This window comes from Paramisgurnus dabryanus, chromosome 5 (genome assembly GCF_030506205.2).
Source record: "Paramisgurnus dabryanus chromosome 5, PD_genome_1.1, whole genome shotgun sequence".
Lineage (NCBI taxonomy): Eukaryota > Metazoa > Chordata > Actinopteri > Cypriniformes > Cobitidae > Paramisgurnus > Paramisgurnus dabryanus.
In genome coordinates, this window is record NC_133341.1 from 38663582 (window position 1) to 38690521 (window position 26940).

General features: G+C 37.9%; 1 protein-coding gene across 1 annotated transcript in view; it reads left to right on the plus strand.

Moving 5' to 3' along the window:
* Positions 1-26940, plus strand: part of LOC135774117 (astrotactin-2-like) — a 387641-nt gene that overhangs the window by 170450 nt on the left and 190251 nt on the right. The window contains exons 5-7 of the mRNA XM_065284005.2: positions 10300-10404; positions 20630-20776; positions 26332-26499. Coding sequence (XP_065140077.1) covers positions 10300-10404; positions 20630-20776; positions 26332-26499 — 420 coding nt within the window. The remainder of the gene's footprint in view (positions 1-10299; positions 10405-20629; positions 20777-26331; positions 26500-26940) is intronic.

The window sequence follows — 26940 nt, forward strand, 5'->3', positions numbered from 1 at the left end:
GTCATTTCAAGTGCAAAATGATTTAAGACATGCTTTTTTCTGTGTTAAATAATGACGCAAAAACTAGTATTATCACACACACAAACATTAGTAAAACGCGTTGCCTGAATCATTGAAATAATCTCCTCCCTTTAATTTTGCGTCTGAAAGGGAAACTCATAGAAATGCATATGCAATAAGGTCAGTCACAAAAATAACTAGAGCACACCTTTACAGCGCTAATTATCCACACGGCGTCTAGTAAATCCAGACAGACGTTATTTAACGACAAAATTATTGTATTTGTTTTCCTATTTTTATTCTTCTTCTTCCGACATTGCGGTCTATGGCAGCCCATAGAACCGTAAGTAGGAAAGTTAGGAAATTTGGCACACTGATAAAGGATAGTCTAATGTGTCCCCAGAGCAAATTTGGAGTCTCTATCTCAAAGCCCCTAGTGCCACCAACAGTCCAAAGTTGCACTTATGTTTTTGCTTATAACTTCTGATCCGTAAGTCCTAGCAATCAAAATTCTTGTTTCCTTGGCTCAAGACGATTCCATTGGACCCTACAACGTCATTTTCTGTCATGAAAAATGTTCCGCCATTTTGAATATTCGTAAATTATTTGTGCAAACTCGTCCTGGAGCTTTTGCCCGATTGCCACCAATGAGAATACCTCATCAACCGTTTTTGCAAGAGCTATATCTCTGCATCAGAACATCGTAGAGACACGGGGGTGGGCTCTTTTGACTCATTAACATCACTGTAACATTTTTTGAGCTGAGTATTGCCACTGCAAACAGCCCTCACATTTCCTACAATGTTCTAGTTATCAAAGTTATCAGTGTTCTAGTTATCAATCATTGTCAGGGAAATGTTTTCTGTTAATTGACGAGATAACTTGTCAATGGCGGGGAAAGAGATAAATGTGTTTTCAGTTTGTCACAACACAATAATTGTGTTATTAACCACCTATTCTGATAAAATGATTATGAACTATTATAAAAACCAAAATCAGGCAGGATTTGTCAAATGCTGGGGGTGTGTCCGCTGTTGGCGCTGAAACCACGCCCTCTTGAGGGAAAGCTGCCATCTCTCTTCACTTTCAAAACCAGCTACAACCTAAAGGAACATTTGTGATTGTGTTAGGGGCAGGGCGATGTATGGTGGCTTCAGTGCGTCATTGAACCACCGTTTTATCCCCACCCAAATAATCCCGAACAAAGAAATGTGGAAAAAAATATTGGTGTAACTCCCCCATTTAAAACATACTGAATACAGTGTCTGTGTAACGTGTTTCAGCAAAACATTTTTAAACATTTATAATGTGTTTAGAAACAATTCTCTGAAATGACTTTACACAGACTTTAATGATGATTTAAAGACCAAATCAACATTGCTATTTTGTTTCCACCTTAGTAAAAGTTTACGTGTATGCATTTAGTTGATCCAAAGTAGAATGTACCTCAAATGGACCAGATCTTTGCTCCATTTCTTGTTATTCTCTTGTTGAAGCTGCTTTGAGAAGGTTTACTTGACCCTTTTATTGACCAATGACACCCATCTTCTTTTGGTGATGTTGATTTATCAGTAGATCTGCTTCTGAAATCTCTTTCCAGCTGCTCTCTAATAGAGACAGAGATTCATTACATGGAGCTCTCACCTCATTTGAACTTCTGTATCTCCTCTCATCTTTCACCCTGCTGTCCTCCTCCTCCTCCTCCTACATCTTCTTCTCACACATGATTCCTCAGACATGATATTGCTGTGTGTTACTAACCCAGCGGTTTAAATCTGGTGCCATGCACATTTGAATGACTTTACAGTTTCAATGCAAGATAATGCGTTTAGTGTTTGAAGAAAATATCCTATGCAGTTTTATGTTAAGTAACTAATGCTTTTGACTAATGTAGACTGTGTGACTGCATCAGTTCTCCTGAACACAAATCATCTGCTAATGATCTCGTTGTTGTCAGATTTGAAGTGTTACACATGTAGTGTCTGAAATAAATGAATGTCCAGCACTGTACGAGTCCAGATGGCATCTGCTCGGAACGATGAACAATGAGTTGTTAATGTAATGACGAGATCCAGCGTCTGACATCCAACACAACTCACAACATATATATCCTGTCTCTATATCTATATATGGATTATGGGTGACACAGATAGTTAATGTAAAAGTGTTTTGGTCACTGTCAGACACAATGATAATGTGACTTTAGAAAGTCCCTGTAAAAGTGTGAATATAATAAAATGCACTTGATGTCTAAAAATATTCGAGGTATCTCTGTTTGATTGTTTTGTAGTAGTATTGCTTGGCAGCTATCACTGTTATTTTGGCTCATACTAAGGCCATGTTCACACTAGGGGCTCTATCTTACACCCGGCGCAATGCAGCGCAATGCGCAATGCAAGTATCTTTTGCTAGTTTCCACCCTGTGCAATTTTTATTTTTACGTTTAGCGCCACGTTGTTTAAATAGCAAATGCATTTGCGCCCCCTTTTGCGCCCATGGGCATTCTGATCTAAAAACGAGGTGCATTGTTGGCGCGTTGCTATTTTGAGGCAACTAAAATAGACCACACCATTGACCCACAAAAACCTGCTCTTAAGTCATAGGGTTACAACGCGATATGTTTTTTTGTTATTTAAAGAACGCATTAGTAATATGCGCCTATAAATGGGACGACGATGCGGGTTTGCTTATCACACACATGAATGCGCAGAAGCACAAAATTGCTTTGAATATGAAAGATTAAAGTATTGAATGTAAAAGATTATTATTGAGTCTCTTGGACATTTTTAAATGCTACTTCAGGGATTTATTGGATATGATGACTCTGTACCTGTGGATATGGTGAGATGAGAAACATTTTTAAGTAATGCTTAAAAAAAACTCAAGACGCTGAAACGGCTTTCCGCACGTTTGTAAATTCTTTGTCTCCTGTTTGTTACAAATAAAGTATTTTTACAGTACAAACCTTTTCTTACATACAAGTAAATTATTATTTTTTTAAATATGTTGGATAGCCATAGATTTAAAGCAATTCAAAGCCTGCTTTTTTACTTCCATGACTAAAAGAAAACGGGTTTTAAAGGTTTTAATAAAAAAAAAACAATTTCAATACAAGTGAAAATCAAGACAATTATTTAACATTAATCTTAAACTGGGGATCTTCTTCCTCCGCTAAGTTTTTCAGTTTACAAAGTCCGTCATCTAAATAGGGATTAGACATAGCGCAAGCGCAACAGGCTTTTAAAGGGGATGAGAGCTGAGACTCTCATTGGTTTATTGCACGTTACGCCCAAAATACTCCCATTACTCATTTAAAAAAATAGCACCAACCCTTTTCGACCACAAACCATTTTCCCGTCGTTAAATTAGCAAAAGTGGATTCGGACACGCCCATTTAGACGTTGCGCTGTGCACTTTAGACAATGCGCTTAGATTGGTAAAATAGGGCCCTAGGGTTGTGATGATAGATGATGCTATTGTATATGGATGATGGTCAGACATATGGTCGATAGTGGGCTTTCATGCAGATATTTCATAGATCGGATTCAGAACGATTATCAAAACAAGCGCAGAGTTTAAAAATTATTAAAAAAGATAACTCGCCAATGGTGGGGAGAGAGTTAACATGTGCATTGTGCGCTTTTCCTCGTTGGGTTGTGTTGCTAATTGCTAATCGCTACGATCTTTTCCCTGACTCCGCCCACCTGCCATACCATATGACCAGAAGTAATGAGAGATCGTTTTGAGAAGGGGAGATTTGGGTTTTTGTTAAAGATTATGAGGTCACATGATAAAAAAATAAAGCTCACAGATAAATCATTTGTAAAAATATACCACAATATTCCAAAACAACTGACAGTTTTTCATTTCAATTTCATTTTGACTTTAAAGTTTCACTTTAGGTGAAAATTTAAGTTGAATAAACTATTTTTTAGGTGTGACCAATAGATTGTTTATCCAACTTTTCACTTTTTCAGTGCTGATATGTCCTGTGTTTGACGTCAGATGCTGTGTCGCTGTCTCCTTTGTTAACATGAGTGCACCATGTTATTAGCCTACTGGAATTCAGGCTTCTGATTGGCCAATGTGGCTTTGCGGTTAGCGTTATAACAGCACCTGCTGGTTTGGCATGTTCTTGACAGTGCTTCATAGCATGTTATTGTGTTTTCATATGGATGGAGACTTTTTTAAACCTTGGTTGTGTGGAGAAGATATTTGTTTTAACAAAGGAGGGAAAGCAATTTATAAAAAATGCCTGTGTACGTGTTGACTAGGCCTAAGAGTTCAGTGCTCAAATCAACCCTATTTTGTTAAATTTGGTTCACTTGTGTGCTTTTTGTTTTCTAAATAACTCGCTTGGTGATGATAAAAGTGAGTCATAGACCCCCATACATTGAATAAGGGACCCAAGCCACATCTGGAGAATTACACTGGGGCTGTAAACAACTTTGAAACAATACATCTTAGAAACCGCACAGCAACATGATTAAACCTACATCACTGACTTTTTCTTCAGAAAAAGTTAAAATCTCATCAGAAACACTATTGGGAGACACTGCTATTATGAACTTTACCATTCCTTTCTCACTCTCTCTCTCTCTCTCTCTCTCTCTCTCTCTCTCACACGAGTGCATGCTGGGAGTGAGTGGAAGGAGCAGGTTGGCGTGAGCGAGGGCTCTGTCTGAGTGAGATTTTCTTTCTTCTTCTTACTTAACAATTATTTATTTATTTTTTCTTTAGTTATAGGTTGTAAGTTAAGTGAGGTAGTTATCACTGACTTCGGTCAGTGATCTAGGATAATGGATGCGAGAGATTTCTCGCAGTTGACACTCAGGCATGGATGCAAATGTATGCCTGATGCTGATGTGTCGGTAGAAGACTGTTTGATAGCCGTAAGTGCGGTGGTTGGGGGCAATAATATTCAGTCTGCCTCACGCATGAACAAGGCTATCGTTTTCTTTCTCAGTGAAAGTCTAATGGTAGATGAATTGATTGAAAGTGGATTAACTATCAAAGATTCCTTTGTGCCCGTTTTGCCATTGTCGAGCCCATCTAAAAAGGTTGTTTTCTCTAATGTACCTCCTTTTATCAAAAATGAAGCATTAGAACAATTACTCCAGAGGTATGGTAAAATAATAAGTCCTATAAAGATGATCCCGCTCGGTTGCAAAAACGCCGAAATAAAGCACGTAATGTCTTTTCGGCGACAGGCTTTTATGATCTTAAATAACCAAAGTGATCCTCTAAACCTGTCGGCGAAATTAAGTTTTGATGGAAAGGACTATACTATTTTTATTAGTTCTGAATCCATGAAATGTTTCGTGTGTGGTAGTTTTGGGCATGTAAGACAAACTTGTCCGAATCGGAACAAGCCGGCAGGTGCTGTTGCGGCTCCAGCTGCGGATGCAGAGAACAGCGGGAGGGCTTCAGGTGTGGATGTTGCTGCGGCCGCTGTGGAAGTACAACCCCAGCCGGCCGGAGCGATCTTTGTGCCGGATGAATCGCCCGAAGGGAGACCGGGGGTGGCTACCTCTAAAGTCGGCCCGGTGGAGCCTTCTGAAGAGGCGGCTGGCCCAAGTCACACGCCCGCTGTTCCGCAGGCAGAAACGGGGCTTATACAGGCGCGGTTGCAGGCTGTATCTAATGCTGATTCGATCTGTGTTGAAAATCAAATTCAAATGGACAAAACGGCTGCGGATGACCAGTTAAGCCAAAGCCAAGAGTTTATTTCCTCACAAGAACTCACGGAATCTAAGTTACAGACGGAAGATTCTGATAAAGATTACGACGATATTGAAATGGGTGATTATGATGTGACTGATTCTGAGCCTGCCTCTGGTGGTAAGTCAAAACTTTATTCTGTCAAAGAAATTAATCATTTTTTGGACACCACAAAGGGACTCCGCAAACCGAAAATTGAAAATTATTTTCCTGATTTAAAACTGTTTGTGGTATCGGGTACAATGGCAATGAAAGGGGCGTCGTTCGATGAGCTCGACAAACCTAAACGGTATCGTCTGAAAAAGCTCCTTAGCAGTGTTAGAAGTGTTTTGAACACCCATGTTAAAAAGTAGATATGGATTTGTCTTTTTGGAGAGGTTTTTACAGCTTATATTTACTGAGTTTTCTTATTTTTACCTTTATGGCACCTTTGAGATTTAGTTCTTTAAACATTAATGGGTGTCGTAATGCTATTAAAAGGGCTAGTCTTTTTGACTATGTGACTTTAAAAGGTGAAAGTATAGTGTTTTTGCAAGAAACTCATACAGATGCTGATAATCAGGTACTGTGGTTAAGTGAATGGAAAGGACAAACTTTTTTAAGTCATGGCACCTCTCTGAGTGCAGGGGTCGCTATTCTGCTGGCACCTGAATTTAAAGAACAGCCTGTGAACATTATTGAATTAGTCCCAGGTAGAATGTTGAGAGTTGATGTGATAGTTCATGGATTAGATTTTTCTTTTTTTAACGTGTATGCTCCTAATATTGGGTCTGAGCGTGTTTCCTTCTTTGAAAAGCTTAAAACCGCTCTCAGTGATGTCTCTAGCAACAGGATTGTTGTTTTGGCTGGGGATTTTAATTGCACACTAAACCACACTCTGGATAGGAATCATATGGAACCACATAAACAGTCTGCTGATATGCTTAGGTCTTTGGTCACATATCATGACCTTGTAGATGTCTGGAGAGAATCTTTTCCACTGGCTAGACAATATACTTGGATGAAAGTGAATACTAATATGATATCTGGGGCTAGGTTAGACAGAATTTACGTACAAAGATGCACAAGAGACAAATTTTATAACTGTTCTATTTTTCCTACTGGTCTATCTGATCACCATCTAGTATCTGTTGACGTTACCACTGCTGAAAACACTTACAAGCACACTTATTGGAAATTCAATAATCAGTTGCTTTTAGATCAAAACTTTGTTAACGCTTTCACTTATTTCTGGGAGATGTGGAGAGAGAGGAAAAAACAGTATAAGTCACTAAGTCAGTGGTGGGACATCGGTAAAGTCCACATTAAGGTGCTTTGCCAGAACTTCTCGGCTTACACTAGGAATACCCTGGATAAGGAGATGGCACAGCTAGAGCAAGAGATCCTACACTTTAATACTGAAGGGGACAGTGCAGAGATCAATGTGACTCTGGAACGAAATAAATTTCTTTTGCGGAGCCTTCTGGAGGAACGAGCCCAGGAAGCTCTAATTCGTGCAAGATTTTTAACTGCCAACAACATGGACGCTCCTACATCCTTTTTCTTTAAACTAGAAAAAAAGACTGTGGACAAGAAAATTTTAAGCTGCCTAAAGCTCCCTGAGGGGGGGAAAACTACCGACAGTCAAAGAATACTTTCTCATGCACGATCTTTTTATGAGAATCTTTACACTGCTGATCCCTGTGAGGAGGAAATGGCTGATCTACTCCTCCAAGATCTACCTCAGCTCTCAGGAGGAGAAAAACTAAAGCTTGATAAACCACTGACTTTGGAAGAACTATCCTCAGCTGTCCAAGACTTGTCTCCTGGTAAAGCCCCTGGCTTGGATGGATTAAATGCAGAATTCTACAAACGATTCTGGTCAGTCATCGGAAATGATCTGCTTCTTGTTTTTAAGGAAAGTATAGAAAATGGCATCTTACCAGTGAGTCTAAGGAGGGCTGTGATCACTCTACTTCCTAAAAAGGGCGACCTAGAGGATATCAAATGCTGGCGTCCAGTTTCATTACTGGGTACAGACTACAAGATCTTCTCGAAGACTCTAACCAATCGGATTAAACTCTGCATATCATCTGTGATTCATGCGGACCAGTCATATTGCATTCCTGGCCGCACTATTTTTGATAATCTTTTCCTGATTCGAGACCTGATTTCTTATGCCAAAGTACACAATCTGGATATTGGCCTTGTTTCTCTAGACCAGGAGAAAGCCTTCGATCGGGTTGATCATGGTTTTCTCTTTAAATGCCTTGAGGCGTTTGGTTTTGGCACCCCTTTTATTACTTATGTTAAACTGCTGTACACAGATGTCTATAGCATGTTAAAAATTAATGGTTCTCTTACAAAGCCTTTTAAAGTGAACAGAGGTATAAGACAGGGGTGTGGTCTCTCAGGTATTTTATATGCAATTGCCATTGAACCTCTACTGGTAACATTAAGGAACAGGTTGGGTGGCTTAACAACAGTGTGTCCATTCAATGAAGAGCCAGTAACTGTTAGACTCACTGCCTATGCTGACGATGTTACCATCTTTATTAGGTCTCTTGAGGATGTTAGAGAACTAAAGAAATCCCTTGAGGTTTTTCAGAAAGCTTCCTCCTCCCGCATTAATTGGCAAAAGAGCGCTGCCTTTTTGCTAGGCGATTGGGTAGATGGAGGGCCTCCAGCACTTCCTCAAAACTGCTCATGGAGTTTGGAAGGCATTAAAATTTTAGGAGTTTTTCTTGGATCAGAACTGTATATGCAGAAAAACTGGGATGGTATCTATGATAAAGTGGTTGGACGTTTACACAAATGGGAGTGGATTCGCCCACAGTTGTCTTACAGAGGAAGGGTACTAGTGATTAACAATTTGGCAGCCTCAATGATGTGGCATAAGTTAAACGTGCTCAATCCACCTAAAGATCTGTTACAACGCTTACAAAAAGTATTTGTTAATTTCTTCTGGAATGGTTTTCATTGGACGCCCCCTGTAATTCTTTACCTGCCAGTAAATGAGGGAGGTCAAGGCCTGATAGATCTTGCAGCGAAAGTTGAAGCAATGAGGCTAAAAGCTGCGCAAAATCTACTCTACCCAGTAGAATTTAGACCTTGGGTGTCATTTGGCATGGCCCTCCTTAGATCTTTTGGTGGGTTTGGGTTGGACAAACATTTGTTTTTAATGTCTTATCATGGTAAGGTGTTTACATCTGATGTCAAATTTTATGCCTCTGTTCTAGACTCTTGGTCAGTTTTCAAACTGCACAGAAATGAAAACCACCACTATGGACTTAATGAACCTCTGTTCTTTAACCTTCTTTTAAGTGACTATACTTGTACATCTAACACTGTTGTCAACACCTTCATGGAAAAAGGGTTGTCCAAGGTGTCTGATCTGGTTAACCTTTCCTCCAAAACATGGAGGTCGGCAGAGACAATATGTAGACAGACAGGCTTTAAATCTGCGAGGATGATAAAGCAGATAACTGATGAACTGAAAACAGCCCTTCCTGCCACTCTTCTCCTTTTTATTAACGGTGCACTGTCGGGAGCCCCTTTTAAATGCACCTTTCCTAAGCTAACTGTGTCCCCTAATGTTCCATCGGGTGATGAAAGAGAGGGAAAACTGCTCACGTTTAAGCATTTACATGAAATTGATTTTCAAGAGGCCGGGAAAAAAGAACTTTATCAGACTTGTGTTAAGGTCAAGTATTTTAAGGGGATAATGGACAGAGACGATTCAAAATGGAGATCCTTTTTAATGACTCCAGCTGGTCTTTCTCCATCATGGAGGCTTTTTTACAAGGGTCCCCTACCCAAGCGATCAGGAGACCTACAGTGGAGGGTATTGCATTGTATACTGCCCACCAATACCCATGTGTCTAAATTCAACATGAATGTTTTACCAAATTGCTGCTTCTGTTCGGCACCTGAAACTGTCTTTCATGCGTTTTCTGAGTGCCCCAGATTGATTCCACTGTTTTCAGCTGTAGGAAAAATACTTAATGTTTTGGGGTTTGTCTTTGATATAAGTCTGTTTATTTTTGGCCCCAGATACTCAAGGGCGCTTAAACAGCAATGTACTTTAGCCAATTTCCTAACTGGACAAGCAAAGCTGGCCATTTGGAAATCTGGCAGACTAGCGGCTGAGGGGAATAATGTGAACCTTCTTGAGTTATTCACCGCATTGGTTGAATCCAGAGTAAAAGTAGAGCACAGGTTTTTCCAACTGACTGATAACCTACTTGAATTTGAACTTAAATGGTGTATAAATGGGGCGTTATTGTCGCTTGCTGAAAATGGAGATATACTGTTTAATTGGTAATATTTGTTAGTCTTTGAAATTGCCTACACATTTTATATGTGTGTATATATGGAGATATGTATATGTATATGTGTGATTATGTATGGGTGGATGCATTATGAATCGAGTTTTATATGATGAGGTGATTGAGTGCAAGTAAATTATGTTCCTAACTTAACGATTTAATAAATTGTGTTAAAAGTCAAAAAAGTCTCTCTCTCTCTCTCTCTCTCTCTCTCTCTCTCTCTCTCTCTCTCTCTCTCTCTCTCTCTCTCTCTCTCTCTCTCTCTCTTTAGCCGGAGGAGGTGTGTTTGGTCATCAGGGAGATTCAGGATCTGAGATGGATGATGATAATCAGATGAAGTTTTACACTGAACACAGAGGCCGCAGACGCAGCAGAGGTACTCACATCACATTCATACACCTACTGTACACATCTCCATATTATAATGTGATATATTTCAGTCTGGTGTATGATGATGAACTCAGACTTCAGGATTCAGGATTTTAATATGTCACTATAATGAATAGTAATAGCTTGAGGCACGTTCCTGAATAGGGAACAAATAGGTTTAGTTTTTAAACCAAACACATGAGCCCCTGGTTTCACAGACAAGGCTTAAGAACCCTGCGGAAAAAAACAGCATACCAGCAAGACCAGCATATGTTGTGTTTTGGTGCTGGTTTGCTTGTGAACACAAGCTAAACCAGCAGCTAAACCAGCATCAAACCAGCATTAGGACCAGCATCAAACCAGCATTAGCACCAGCTAAACCAGCATCAAACCAGCATTAGCCCCAGCTAAACCAGCATCAAACCAGCATTAGCACCATCATCCCATGCTGGTCATACCAGCAAGACCAGCATATGTTGTGTTTTGGTGCTGTTTTGCTAGTGAACACCAGCTAAACCAGCATCAAACCAGCATTAGCACCAGCATTCCATGCTGGTCATACCAGCATATGTTGTGTTTTGGTGCTGGTTTGCTAGTGAACACCAGCTAAACCAGCATCATCACCAGCATTAGCACCAGCTAAACCAGCATCAAACCAGCATTAGCACCAGCTAAACCAGCATCAAACCAGCATTAGCACCAGCATCCCATGCTGGTCATACCAGCAAGACTAGCATATGTTGTGTTTTGGTGCTGGTTTGCTAGTGAACACCAGCTAAACCAGCATCAGCACCAGCATTAGCACCAGCTAAACCAGCTTCAAACCAGCATTAGAACCAGCATCCCATGCTGGTCATACCAGCAAGACTAGCATATGTTGTGTTTTGGTGCTGGTTTGCTAGTGAACACCAGCTAAACCAGCATCAGCACCAGCATTAGCACCAGCTAAACCAGCTTCAAACCAGCATTAGAACCAGCATCCCATGCTGGTCATACCAGCAAGACTAGCATATGTTGTGTTTTGGAGCTGGTTTGCTAGTGAACACCAGCTAAACCAGCATCAGCACCAGCATTAGCACCAGCTAAACAGGCATCAAACCAGCATTAGCACCAGCAAAACCAGCATTAGAAACAGCATCCCATGCTGGTCATACCAGCAAGACCAGCATATGTTGTGTTTTGGGGCTGGTATGCTGGTGACAACCAGCTAAACCAGCATCACACCAGCATAGACCAGTATAATTCCCGTACTGGTCCATGCTGGTTTGATGCCGTTTTTTCAGCAGGGGACAGTCCTAGACTAAAACACATGTTTGAGCTGTCTTAATTGAAAATAACTTACACTGACAGATCTTAAAATAAGCCTTTGCCATTGATTTGTCTCAAGATACACACCAGTAATGTCTTTTTCTAAGGTACGTTTATAAAATATGCTTATTACACCTCAGTCACGACATTCCAAGGTATGTTATTCCGAGATAACAACCGCCTGCAACTATAACACACGGTTTCAAATCATTATTACAGATACAGTTTAGGATTACACAATATAAATATGTATTTTAATAACATAAACAACATTATATGTACAAGTGATTAAACCAAGTTACGTGTTTTCCTACCGTAAGGTCTGCATTCGTTAAAAATGATTTTATTATCATGAAATAAACCCCGACGTGAAGCGTTCAATGCATTAAGCATTTCTGCGATGATAACCTGCTGTCTCTACATTATTCTTTACTTTAACACCTTAATTTAACCACGGCCTAGGCTTTGTTTTAGCTAAGCCTTGTCTGTGAAACCAGGCCGAGTTGTTTTATGCAACATTTAATTTATAATTTATATGTGGTTTGCAGATTTTACAACCCTGTTAATATCATTTGATTTTATAAGGTATGGTACAGTTCTACCATAAAGACTCAGAAGGCAAGTGAACGTTTGAATGACATTTATTCCATGTTGAATTAAAAGACAGAAATTCAAATCAGACTCAATTAAATGGATGCTTGAGTCTCGTATAGATTCTTTTGGCGTATGCCCCGCCTTTCGTCCGGGTCTAGCTGTAGTCCGGCAGATCCTGCCTGATGTTGAAGGCAGGGGTGGAGCCTACCCCCGGACAAAAGAACAGGGAACAACCTGGTGGTGGTGGGGAGGATGGAGGCGAACTTCAGCTACGACACCTACGGGCAGCAGGAGAGAGTGTTAGTTCAGCGTTTAAATAGTCGGCATTGAGCTGTGATTGGTAAGCCGATTTTATGAATGAATGACGTGGTATTAGAGTCTTCCTGGTAGAACTTACGCTGACGCTTTCATTTCTATGTAAATATCTAACATAAATTTTAATAGTGAAATGTTGTGGCTACTGAGTTTGGTAAGAATTGTTGTTTTGTAGATGTTTATAATTTTGTATTGTCCATAAAGAAAACCCATTTGTATGGTATATGTTCGTTTGGGTTGAATGGTTGAGCTGGACACATGCAGTCACCACAACATTATGTGAAAAACTGAAAAATGAAATGAGATTAGTTACTTGTCTCCCGTTGTGTTAAAATGGTCCATTTACTTTCATTACTTTTTTGTGTTATTTTAAGGAGCGGTTTATTTTTGTTATGGGGAATATCATTCAGGGCTCACTATTATAGATATCTAACATAGCAATTGTGATGTTATTACAGCTGTGTTTCTTCTGAGAGATCCATTGACAGCATGATTGAGTTTCAATTTTAACAAAACATCCATTATGGCGATCAGTGTTTGCATTTCATCAGTTCATTTGCATTTTAAATGACAAAGCTCCAAACAGCACATTTTTGCTCACACCTAAGTGGTAATTTTAACATGTGATAATTAATTATCTGTGGGGTATTTTGAGCTAAAACTTTACATATGCGCTCTGGGGACACCAAAGACATTTTTTACATCTTAAACAAATCTCATAATAGGTCAGTTCGTAGAATATATTGAGCAATATAAACAGTCTAAATAAACAAGTTTTCTTTTATTACTGTAATAACTAAATGAGATGGAACAGTATAATTCACTCTAAAAATGACCCATGTGGTTAATATTGGACAAAATACATGCTGGGTTAAAAACGACCCAATGCTGGGTTAAAAATGACCCAATGCTGGGTAAAAAATGATCCAATGCTGGGTAAAAAAATGGCCCAATGCTGGGTTAAAAATGACCCAATGCTGGGTTAACAACGACCAAATGATGCGTAAAAAATGACCCAATGCTGGGTTAATAACGACCCAGTGCTGGGTTAAAAACGAACCAAGGCTGGGTTAAAAACGACCCAATGCTGGGTAAAAAAACGACCCAATGCTGGCTTAACCACGACCCAATGCTGGGTAAACAACGACCCAATGCTTGGTTAAAAACAACCCCAATTGTTGGTTAAAAACGACCCAATGCTGGGCTAACAATGACCTGATGCTGGGTTAATAACGACACAATGTTAGGTAAAACAACGCCCTAATGCTGGGTTAACAACAACCCAATGTTGGGTTAAAAACGACCCAATGCTTGGTTAAAAACGACCCAATACTTGGTTAAAAACGACCCAATGCTGGGTTAAATACAACCCAATGCTGGGTTAACAACGACCCAATGCTGGGTTAACAACGACCCAATGCTGGGTTAACAACGACCCAATGCTGGGCTAACAATGACCCGATGCTGGGCTAACAATGACCCGATGCAGGGTTAATAACGACCCAATGTTAGGTAAAAAATGCCCTAATGCTGGGTTAACAACGACCCGATGCTGGGTTAAAAACGACCCAATGTTGGGAAAAAAAACGATCCAATGCTGGGTTAACCATGACCCAATGCTGGGTTAAAAACGACCCAATGCTGGGTAAAAAATGACCCAATGCTTGGTTAAAAACGACCCATAATAACCCAGCAGTTGGATTTAAATCAATATTGGGGCAATTTGAACTTAGTGCTGTCTTCTGTCCAATATTTACCCAACATGGGTCAAAAATAGCCCAGCCATTTTTAAAGTGTTCAGGCAAAAACGAAACAAAAGCTAAGCACTTTAGAGAGGGGGTTGACAATACTTCACACAGAGTTACCCTGGTAACTAAATGGATGTAATGTGAATGTGAATAATTTAAGTCACATCAGGTTTATTATTCAGTATGTGGGCACTGTTTTAGTTGATCTAATATCTGATCAGTGTCTTTTAACAGCCTTAGGCGATGTTAGTTACATACAATAGCTCTATACATAACACACGAATGACACAGAACCACATTTCAATTTCGAAACAAGAAAGACAATGACATCGTGGGACAATGCGAAATATAATCCATGATAAAACTGATGGTCTGCAAAATACAGGCCACCTGTGACTTAGTTTACAGTAGAAATATTAAAAGACAAACGCTTCAAAGAGTGATGGTCCAACCAATTACGAGTTTCACTATTAAATGTTAAAAGGGAGTTGAGGTGATTCCTGCATCAAATGTACAAAACCAGATCCGCTTGTGCTGGAAGAAACATCCCAGCACGTTCGACTTTACTAAAACAGAGGACAAATCAGTCATTTCCTGTTGTTAATTTCATCAGGGTTGAGAGACAAACAACTGCAGGTAAAGATGATTAGCTCAGCGTGTAGCATCACGGCCCTGCAGTCACAGTAATCCATCACCGGCTTTCAAAATGGCCCACTGAGAATATATGATACTGCACAAAACACAGCGTATACAGGAGACGAGCAGCACTCATCTCATACGCCTCAATGTTACCATAATGACTTTAATGACACAATGTGGAAATCAGGTTTCCTACAGTACACTCACATAAACCATAGTTTTGATTTTATGACCTAGTGAGCTGCCTACAGAGCCATCACCGAACATGATAGATGTACATCATATACATTAAGATCTCATATGCATGCCTCTGAAAGGAGAAATCCCAAAATGCATTGCAAACATCTTTACCCATATTTCATTTTAAAGGGGACGTATCATGAAAATCTGACTTTCCATGATTAAGTGCTTGGGTCCCCAATGCTTCTATCAACCCAGAAAACGTAAAAAACACAATTACTTTGTTTCGGTAAACCATTTTTAATACAGATTTTGCTCCCTATGTGACATAAGGGAACTTAATCACCACCATCAAGTGCAGAGAAAGAGAAAGAGAGAGAGAGAGAGAGAGAGAGAGAGAGAGAGAGAGAGAGAGAGAGAGAGAGAGAGAGAGAGAGAGAGAGAGAGAGAGAGAGAGAGAGAGAGAGAGAGAGAGAGAGAGAGAGAGAGAGAGAGAGTTTGCATTTTATCAACGTTTGCATTTTATTAGCTCATTTGCATTTAAAAGGACACCCAAAAACGGCACATTTTTGCTCGCATCTATAAAGTGCTTTAACATGCTATAATAAATGATCTATGGGGTAATTTAATCTAAATCTTTACATACACACTATGGGGCCACCAAAGACTTATTTTACATCTTATTGGTCTCATAAAATGTCCCCTTTAATACTAAAAGTAAAAAATAGATATGTGTTGTCCAATATTTGTGTGCTGTGCATTATGCTTATTAGAGTGCATGCTAATGTCAAACCGGATTGAAATTGAAGATGAGTTTTGCATGATGTATACGTTTTAAAGTACATTTTTAGACTAGCCACACAAAGTGCATGTGTGCAACCTCTCAGTGCCAGACAAGAGAAATCCAATACACTACAGTATGTATAAAAAGAAATAATAAAGTAGCGCAGTACAGTATGTCTCTGAAATATGTTTAGTGGAGGATGTGCTCACATCCACCGATAGAGAATAAGAGTTGTTAGTGATTTCTTCAGTCCAGTGTTTATCTGCTGAGTGCCGTAGCTGTGAATTATTCTTCTTAGCTGTGATGTTTTCAAGAGGATTTTTGTGTTGCTCATTCAAGGACACGCACACACAATAATCATAGAATACAGACAGGTGTTCTGTAGCAGAGATTCTGTTGTGTTGATTTGTGTTTTCTCTTTAAGTGCATGTTAGAAAATCTCTCTAAGTGCAGGTTCAAGTTATTTAGGAAAACTGAAATCAACAAAAAGCATGTGTGTTTGTGTGTTATTGGCATGTTGTGTGCATGCGTGTTGGTATTTTCGAGTGTCGTCGAGTGTTTTGCGAAGGACACACCAGTGTGAGGGTTTGCTAAGTGATGTCAAAGACTCATTCGTAAGTGTGTGTGTGTCAAGTGTCTTTAAAGACTGTCCCATCTTCTCTGTTCTTTTAGTGACTGTATTAGGTGCGCTTCACATTTTGTGTGTTCGGCGCAAATACGTTGTTTTTAATGTAGACGTGTGGCAAGCGCCCTCAAAAGGGAGTGAAACGGTCACGAAGCATACTTTTTTTCAGGCACTTCACCGATGCAATAAATTGATATTTCAAATATTTCAACTTTTCAGAACGTCACATCTGCACCACAGGTCATGTGTCAAGAGAACCAACCAATCAGCTTCACCCTTTACACATCAACATTGTGTCATGTAAACATTGGTTCATTCAGTAAGACGATTATAGCTGTACATGGATACATAGTGCATGGAGACACATTAGGCCAGAGGTCTTCAACTTTTTTCAAACCAAGGACCCCTAATGAATAGAAAGGAGAAGTAGGGACCCCTAGTACATTAAGACTATTTATTTTTTTAACACATACGTTTTACAATGTTTATGTTACAAAGATATTCAAAAAAATATGCTTTTTTCATGGGATTGCTCTTCAGGTTTATTAGTTTATTATTATAAACCTATTCTGCCGTCCAAAGCGAAAGCGCAGTAACTACACACTTGGTCGAAATTGAGTTAAGGCTTGAAATGAGCTTTATGACATCTGTTCTGTCTTGTGACAAAGTCTCCTGGTTCAATTTTGTCCCGTTTCAGAGAAATGAGGGTGTCAAAATTGCAGTAACTACAAAATCCATGCTAATACCAAGGCAAACCGCAGTAAGTGATGTTACTGCGTTCTGGCTTTGTTTTTCCGGCTTTGATACCGCAGATACTGCGGTTTCCCCCGATCGTAACACACAGAAACAACAAACCATGGCACAATCCCGCGGCCAAATGATGGTTGAACTCGCGTTAAAACGCAAAAAAACAAATACTGGTAAGGAAGATAGCTAAATAATACCTCATGCTAAGGCAAATTACAGTTTTATAAGTAGTTAACATTGACTAGCCAGCTGCTAGCAAGTTTTGACCTACCTGTGCTCGTCCATTGAAGGCAATATCCTCTGACAATAATGATATAATCCGATTCAAGCGCATTGGTGTTTGTTGATTCGAACATCTCTCCACTTTTTAGGCAGCTAATCAAATTGTATTGACAGGGGTTACTCCTTCAAAAGTTTGATAAGAGTTTGGTAAAGTTTTATTGTTAGGCAAAGATAGCGGAGCCCAGTCAACCTGACGAGCGCAGCCGGGCCAGCAGAAAGCACACTATGTGAAAAAGTACACTTCCATAATAAGTGCTCTTTCTCCACGAACTAATTTTGTAGGCTACTTAAAATTAAAACATTTAGTTTAGTACTTCTTAAGCTAATCTTAAAAATATCTAAGTTTACATAACTGTGCTACTTTGAGATGAAAATTAACTAAAATGTACATACTGTTAGTTACCACTTATAGTACATTTGAAACAATAATATCTTTGGGACAAACATGTTCTTCTATTTTTAAATGATGTTAATTTTTAACTACTGTTTTAAAGTAAACCTCGTCTAATGTAATTTTTTTAATAAATAAAAATTAATAAAGTGAGTTAAATACTCTCTTTGTGGTAAATTGAGCATTTTTAGCATTCACAAACATAAATAAAACTATTACAGTTATTAAAAACAATCAAAATGTATTAAGAAGCATGAGAAAAAGTTGAATGAACACATTTAGTTCGTAGATACTGCACTTTGCTTTTGCAATAGTGTTTTAGTTGTGTAAGGTCTTTCAAAGGCAGAGTGCAGTATCTGCATTTTGGGAGTCAAAGGTCACATCGGTGGTCATGTTTTTTATCTATAAAAAATTTCTTCCTAACAAGGCATTACATGAATGCATTACCACTAATCTACCTACAACATGTTTGGCTGGCTAGTGTAAAAACTTTAAAGCCATTTTTCTCAGTTTCTGTGTTTGCGTAGATACTGCACTTAGGCTTTGGAGGGCAGTATTAATGCATAATTTAATAATAATAAAAAAAAAATCATTCAAACTATATTTCAAGGACCCCCAGTAATACCACCACCACCTTTTTTTTTTTTTTTGAAAAGTTGCCCGCCAGCATTTTTTTGTGATTTTCACAAAAGTTTTACAAAATTCCTTTTAAAAATTTTTTAGAATTTTCTTCTAAAAATATATAAACATACAAATATATCAAATATAACAGACTCTCTGCTTTCAAACGAACAATAAACAAACAAACAAAACAAAATATTTTTTTCTCTGTGTATAAACTTAAAAATATTTTTTTTAGCAAAAAGTTGAAATTTTGTTAGAGATCAGATTCAGAACGATTATCAAAACATACACAAAGTTTAAAATTAGTAAATAACGTTTTGGCTTCAGTTTTTCATAAACTGGGTAGGTGCGCCATCTATTGAATAATGACGGTATTGCAGATTAACATAAAAATTATTCAGAAACAGTTTTTTATGCATATGTTTTTTCTTAATTGACCAGATAACTCGTCAATGGTGGGGAAAGAGTTAAAGGACAAGTTTGGTGTTTTACACATAAAGCCTTGTTTTCAGATTGTGTATGTTGAAATAGAACGGTTTTGACAGAATTTTGGACATATGCCGCTAGGCACACATTATTCTTGAAACATTACTTTAACACAATATTAATATATTATTATGGTCAAATATGCTAAAGATGTGTGATATAGATAGTATGCTGATGCATGAGTCTGGACACTTGAACTATAAAGTTTCAAATATAAGAACCAAGTGTTCAAGATTAAATGATAAAATGCCTCTCTTCTAAATATGATGAATATAAAAGCATTATTATGTGACAGGGTTGAACATTTTCTTTAAATTCTTATGGTCTTCTCACATCAGATGTTTTCCTCTTCTATTCTTGTTTATTTCCAAGTTATATTTGGTATCCTAAGGCTTTTGTTTACCTGTGTGTGAATCAATTTATCCCACATCCTTCTGTTTAGCTCCTTTTGGCTGATGTCCATCATAGAGTTTTGCTAAATGTGTTAGGTGTATCTCCGGTGGAGTAAGCTGTAAGTTAGTAATGATGTGCTACGGTATAGACGGAGTGTTTGATCAGATTGTTTTAGGAAAGATGTGAGAAACTGTGAATGTTGCACAGGTGTGACTCCTGAGATCAGATTATGTGTTGTCTCTACACCAACAACAGCAACAAATATAAACATCCTGGCTGCAGAAATCTCAGTTTGGAGTAAATCTGCTTCAGCATCAGCAGTACACTTTTTTTCACCTTCCCGAGCCGCTATAGCACTTCACCGGGTGGATCTCGGCACAGTTTCCAAGACAACACTTTCAATATTATTTTTAGGCTTTATCTAAACACTGTTATCCGAGACATGTTAAATAATAATGAATACCCATGAAGTGTTTCTCTAACCTGAGTAATTAAACTATGAAACAGAAAGTTTTGGATATGTTTATCATGGTACAGCGTGCAGGAACTGATGCATCAGATTTGGCTTTTTGATATTTATGGCTTTGTTCTTCCAGCGTGTTGTTGGGCTTTATCTGCAGGATATGTAAAGCGTCTCATCTTCATGAGGGCAGTCAATGTCTTTCGTCATTTCTCTCCGGCTGTGGACAGTTTAGCACACAGAGGCTTTAGTTTAACCTCTGTCTTGCAGATGAATTGCTCCTGCTGGATGCTAAGCTATTATTTATATGCTACATAAATCAGATCCATCAGAGAAACGGGAATAAATGCCGCACACCCACCACCACTCCACAGTGGACTCCAGGATTCAATTTGTAGTCAGGCGGTCCTCAAAAAGAAATTGTATTGTATATCTGCATTGTTACAAAATGATTCTCATTGACCTTTCATTGAGGTTCCCACAGTGTTTTTACAGACTGGGTCACAAAGTCTCTTCTGCAGGTGTACATTTCTTTAGGATTGGTCAGTGTGGGAGGTGTATTGGTCAGTGTGGGTTTGGTGAGAGTAGTTTTGTATTAAATGCATTGCATGTATGTGATCTATGACGGTTGTTTTTCCTCTTCTCTCTCCTCACAGGCGGACCACACAGTCCCATGAGTAAAGCCACATTAACATTGATCACAGTCTGTACGTGTGTGGTGGCAGTCGTGTACGGCACACAGACTTCATGTCCTCTAACTGTAAAGGTCACACTTCATGTACCTGAACACTTCATTGCTGATGGTGAGACGCACGTATACATACATATACATTTTACTTAATTTTGGTTATTTTTGTCACACAGCCTAGAATGTAAAACTGTATTTATATCAGCATAGATGAATAATAAGAGTTCTGTACATGTTAATGAAATATCATGAGCCTCAAACATGATTTTCCTCCTTCTTATGTAAAACTTGTGCATGCAAAAGACCGCTGGAAAACAGACCAATCTCAACATAACACTAACTGTGACGTTACAGTCAAGATGTACGCCCCTAACATTAAATTACACATTAAATTAAGTACAATGTTATTACAGTGCAAAGTTGTGACTGAGTTAGCGCTATATGCTAGTCAATGCCATATGCTAGTTAATGCTTTATGATAGTTAGCGCTATATGCTAGTTAATGCTATATGCTAGTTAGCGCTATATGCTAGTTAATGTTATGTGCTATAATGCTATATGCTAGTTAATGCTTTATGATAGTTAATACTATATGCTAGTTAAAACTATGTGTTACTTAAGTAAGGGATAATGTAGAGGCAGCCGGTAGTTATTGGGAAATAAGCCCCGACAGTGTGATCAGGACCCGACGCGAAGTGGAGGGTCTTGTATCACACTGAAGGGGCTTATTTCCCGATAACTACCGGCTGACTCTACATTATCCCGCTTATTACACGGCTACTTGTCACATAAGAAAAAAAACTGGACATGAATATGAATTTGAAACATTTTATTGGCATATTTGTTTTAAATTAACATTTTTATCCTTCCGCGAAACTTTGCACAGATGCATAAAATGATCGTAATACCTTATTAAGATCCTCTGCTTCATACTTGTCTGTCTCCATTTTTTTCTCTTTTAGCCAGTCTTTGAGAAGTTTTAATGCCCATTCTGTATTTTTTGTGTGTTGGCTTCGTAGCTGTCATGCTCTATTTTGTCAAGTTCAGTCTCAGTAAGCTGTCTGGGTCTTGTCGTGGTTGTCGAGTGTTTGTCACAAGATGGCGCCAAACAGACAGTAATCTTTATTGATCTTTATTGGCGCGGAGCGATTTTACTCGTGCAAGTAGTCCGGCTATGCGTTATTATTTTGGAGCGGTTATTATTTGAAAAGAACGAACCTGCAAATGTCTCAACTGACCAATCAGAATCAAGCATTCCCGAGAGCCGTGTAATAATGCTATATATGCTAGTTAGTGCTGTATGGTAGTTAATGTTATATGCTATAATGCTATATGCTAGTTAATGCTATATGCTAGCGTTTAGGCTGAAGTTCTACTATTGATGTTAAAGTTACGTTTTGCAGGTCCATACAAAGAAAACACAAACTTATCACTCAGAAACGTCCATTAACAATCTCCAAACAATTATTCCTCAAAATCTGATATAGACTCAAACATAAGATCTGTTTACATACACACAGAGCTACTGAGCTACTAACAGCCAATCAGAGCAGAGCTCAACATTATTATTCATGACCCTTTCAAATAAGGTAATAATAGACCATTTCATTCATCATAAAGACAAATCCTAGGGTTTGCAAATGGACATGAAAAACCATCTCTGGGTCATTTTTGCTTTTAATAAAGTCACAAACCTTCAGTGTAGATTACGGATGCACCGAAAAGAAAATAATTATCTGAAGCCGAATGAAATGAAACACTTAACCAATTATTTTATTTTTGTCAAATTATTTTGCCAATTTTCTAACCAATGCACACGTTACATTTTCAGAATGTCCTTCTTACTATATTTATTTCACATTATTTAACAACGACATTTTTTTTAATATTCCAGCAGTCATTATAAGCACTTTTACACCTGGTAACATCTCTTAACAGATAGATTTTTGACTTGTTAAAACTTTTTCATTTACATCCGACTACATAAATGAGTCTTGTCCAAAAGTATATTAATCCCATCTTCTATTCTTGCACAAGATTTAAATAACCTATTTATTACTCTGCCTTAAGAAACTGCAATGACGCTTATATAAAACTTTACTGTATGTTGAGCAGCAGATGCGCCTACGTGCACAGCCAACCACAAGCAGAGAGAGAGAGAAAGAAAGAAAGAGAGAGAGAGGGAGAGAGAGAGAGACCACGGCAATATTGACAGGAGCATGACAGAAGAAAATACATTTATTTTTAAAACGTAAATGTTTTATTTCTTGTTTAATATAAGCATGTTTGTCATTGTAGGTCTTTACTGATTTTAGGAAGTTTTTATTACATACTGCTGACGGTCTTTGTCGTTCCTCTTCTCATCTATGACATGAGATGAAGGGCTAAAGTCTCTCATTCTCTGTTCTTCCTCTGTATTGTATTCAGCAGACAAATACCCATTTTCCCTACTGTGTCTTTCTCAAACACTGCATGGTGTTCAGGATGTCTTGATTTTAAATGATAAATGAATCTTGTAGCGCTGTATGTTTTCCCATCTTTCTCTGACACTTTAAACTGCTTTCACCAACATGTTTAGTGCGTTTGCGAGCCTCTCACTCGGCACTGGTTGATATTAAAATGTATTCTGTCTTTTCACTTGTTCGACTGAACATCGAAAATTAGTTTTTGCTATTTGCCGATCATTCAGTGCATCCCTAAAGTAGATATCAGAGAACAATTTAACATATTATTTCAAAGCATTCTTTAGCACATTGAAAAATTTTTTTAAACAAAAACACATTTCAAAATAATAGTAAACTAAAAAATAATAATAATAATAATAAAATGAAACAAAAGTAAATTATGATGTGACAAAAAAATTCAAAATAAATCAAACTTTGACATATTTTGTGTTTCACCCAGAATTATATAAATGTTTGCTTGCAGTTTCTTGAGATCTCGAGATCTTAATCAGTCTATTTATATCCATTTCAAAAACAATTTAAAAACATTTTTGTATTGAAAGAAATGATTGTGCTGGCATAAATAATTTTTTTTATCTAGTTAATATCAAACATTTAGACCTATGCTTTAATAAAGTTTAAAAAATAATTATAATTTTTTCATTTCTTTCATTTTAGAATGTTAGTGTTTCTTATGGTTTCTTATAAAGTGTGTGTGTGTGTGTGTGTGTGTGTGTGTGTGTGTGTGTGTGTGTGTGTGTGTGTGTGTGTGTGTGCATGCCTGTGTCTGTGTGATAATATTCTAGATAACAGGAATGATCCACTTTAAATGTCAGATATATATATGATGCATTTGTGTCCGTAAAATAAAGGAAGAGTGTATCTTCTGAATGATGCAGTGAACATTTACTGTAAGATTTTGTCTGAATCTGATGAGATTTCTCTCTTGCATCAGTGAAAAGCAGCCTGTTTATCATGCAAAACATCTTTTGCACCCCCAGTCATTTATATCTCAATATCTGATTATTTCCGACTCTGCTTGAGATAGGAACTGTGTCCTGTGTGTTTTTTTTAAAGCAATTGTTTAACATGAATATTTGTAAGCGTAGTGAAACTTACATCACTGACTGTCTGATTATATGACAGCTTAGAAATACAAATCTGAGCACAACACCACATGCAATCAAAGTAAGCAACAAAATGAACAAAAAATGAAAACTAGGGTGTTACAGGGTTAAAAATTAACTATTTATGGAGCGAGTACATAAAAAATCAGTATCGTATATCTTAACACCATTCACAGCAGCGTGCTTATAATAATGATTTATTGTTAGAGCTGTCAGGTTTGATTTATTTCAATTCAACCTACACAAAGAAAATGACTTTGCAAGTAACTTTTATGTATCAAACAGAGATGGCAATTTGTTACAGTTTTTAAAGCAGTTGAGTCACTGTGATATGTTACTACTTCTCTTTCAAAATTACTAAAAGTAGATTATTAAACATTGTCTTGTAAAGAAGTCGTAAGATTATGATCAGTGTGGTCCTACACCGCAGGTCAGACATGGCTCTGCTCCAGAAAAGCAGAATCTCTTCTCCTGTTTTTTTTTTTTTTACAATATACACCTGTGTTTTGAGTCTGTTTTTAAAAAAAATATCTTGAGGTGAGTGTTTGAATCTTTTAGACGAGTACGAGGAGGCTTCAGTTGTTGTATTGGTATGTCTAGATTTTTAACCAAATGCTGGATAAATATTGGACAGAACACATGTTGGGTTGTTGACAACTTATCAGTTGACTTAAACATGCAAATAGACTGTTTCTTTTGCAGTTTTGTGAAATACACCTTTTCCGAATTGCCTTAAAGGGGCCATGGCGTGAAAATCTAACTTTTTCCATGTTTAAGTGCTATGATTGGGTCCCCAGTGCTTCTATCAACCTAGAAATTGTGAAAAAGATCAACCCACTAACTTAGTTTTTGTAAACCATTCTCTACAAGCACATGAAGAATAGGTTGTTGAAATTTGGCTCACCTTATGATGTCATAAGGAGCTCGTATTATAATAATACCGCCCCTTAATCTGCACTATCCAACCACAGTGCTGCCATTTAGTGCAGAGAAAAAGTGAGAAAGTGAAAATGATTCACAGCACAATTGAGTTTCAATTGAAACAAACCACCATCAATGTGAACAGTGCTTGAATTTTTATCAGCTCATTTTAATGGACACACCCAAAACGGCACATTTTTGCACACACCTACAAAGTGGCAATTTTAACATGCGTTAATAAATTATCTATATGGTATTTTGAGCTAAAACTTCACCTATGTACTCTGGGGACACCAAAGATTTATATGACATCTTAAAAAAGTCTTGTGCCATGGCCCCTTTAAAAACCACCTCATTCGAGCGCAAAAACTTTATTCTTTAAACTGTTTTTGTGCTAGGACAGAAGCAAAAAACTGACTATTAAAACTGGTCATTTCTGTATGCAATGCTGGTAATGCAACTGCGTTACACTGAATATATTACTTTAATAATGTTATACATTGTTGCTTTTAAATGTATATTATTATATTAAAATGTCTTTAATGTAATTAAATGCTATCAAATAGTAATTTCAGTTTTTGCTAATGTATGTCCTGTCATGTTTGTCCACGCCAGTCCAGTATGTGCTTTAGTATGATGACAATAGCTGCTACAGCAACTTTAATCCTTATGTTTCTGAATCTCTCTCTCTCTCTCTCTCTCTCTCTCTCTCTCTCTCTCTCTCTCTGTGAGTGACTCTGGCGAACATCCAGAGCTTCATCCAGTTTCTGATTTAAAAAAGCTGAAGGGATTATAAAGCAGTAAAGCCATTTAATTTAAAGTAGTTGTTATCTTTAGGAAGAGCTGTATACACACTTTCAGAAAGCATGACAGGTGTAGACACACACCGAGTCTGCGCATCCCAGAAAGACGGACGATAGAAAAAAACTTGATTATTTTATACAGAAAGATCTTCTGTAAACCTGATGTGTGATTGTATACTGTTAATATATACAGGATATATTTTGATAAGCGTGTTATCCAGAATATAAATCACTTTTTTATATTTGCATTCCTTTATACAGTACACCTTATGTAATGCGTGATTCATTTGATCTGTTCAGACCTATGTTTACAGGGTTTATAATAGAGCTGTGAAGTTAACATGACTTCTCTCTATGTCTTATGTTTTAATACAGGCAGCAGTTTTGTTGTAAGCATGGGAAGTTACCTGGATGTTTCAAACTGGTTGAATCCAGCAAAACTGACCCTGTACTATCAGACGAACACATCCACTCAATGGGTACGAGACTACTGCGGTCAGAGGACCACCGAACCCTGCGAACAACTGTGTGATCAAGATACAGGTGTGTGGACATGCATGCCAATGCACTCGCTTTAAAAACTATACATAAGACTTTTAACTGGTTACTTTGACTAGAGGGCTACTAGTATATTTTACGCAAGACAGGTGTGTTACTTGAAGCGGAACCATGAACCATGCGAGATGTCAAAACGAGATGTTGACAGGTTAGCTGCTTGTGTAAAAGTCATTTTCATACCTTACTAACACATATTGGTTTTTTTTCTGGAGTTGTTAATCTATTAAAATGTTTTTTATTTTTCAAATAATATATGATGTTTTACGTACATCCCAATGAAAAGTCTGGTCGTGCTCTTCTTTTTTTTTAAATAAATGTTCACAGTGTTCTTCTTATACATGCATTACTTGGTGTTCTCGACTTATTTTGTATACGATACAGCAAATGCCCAAATCTCGGTTGGGTTTAGGGTTAGGTTTAGGTTAG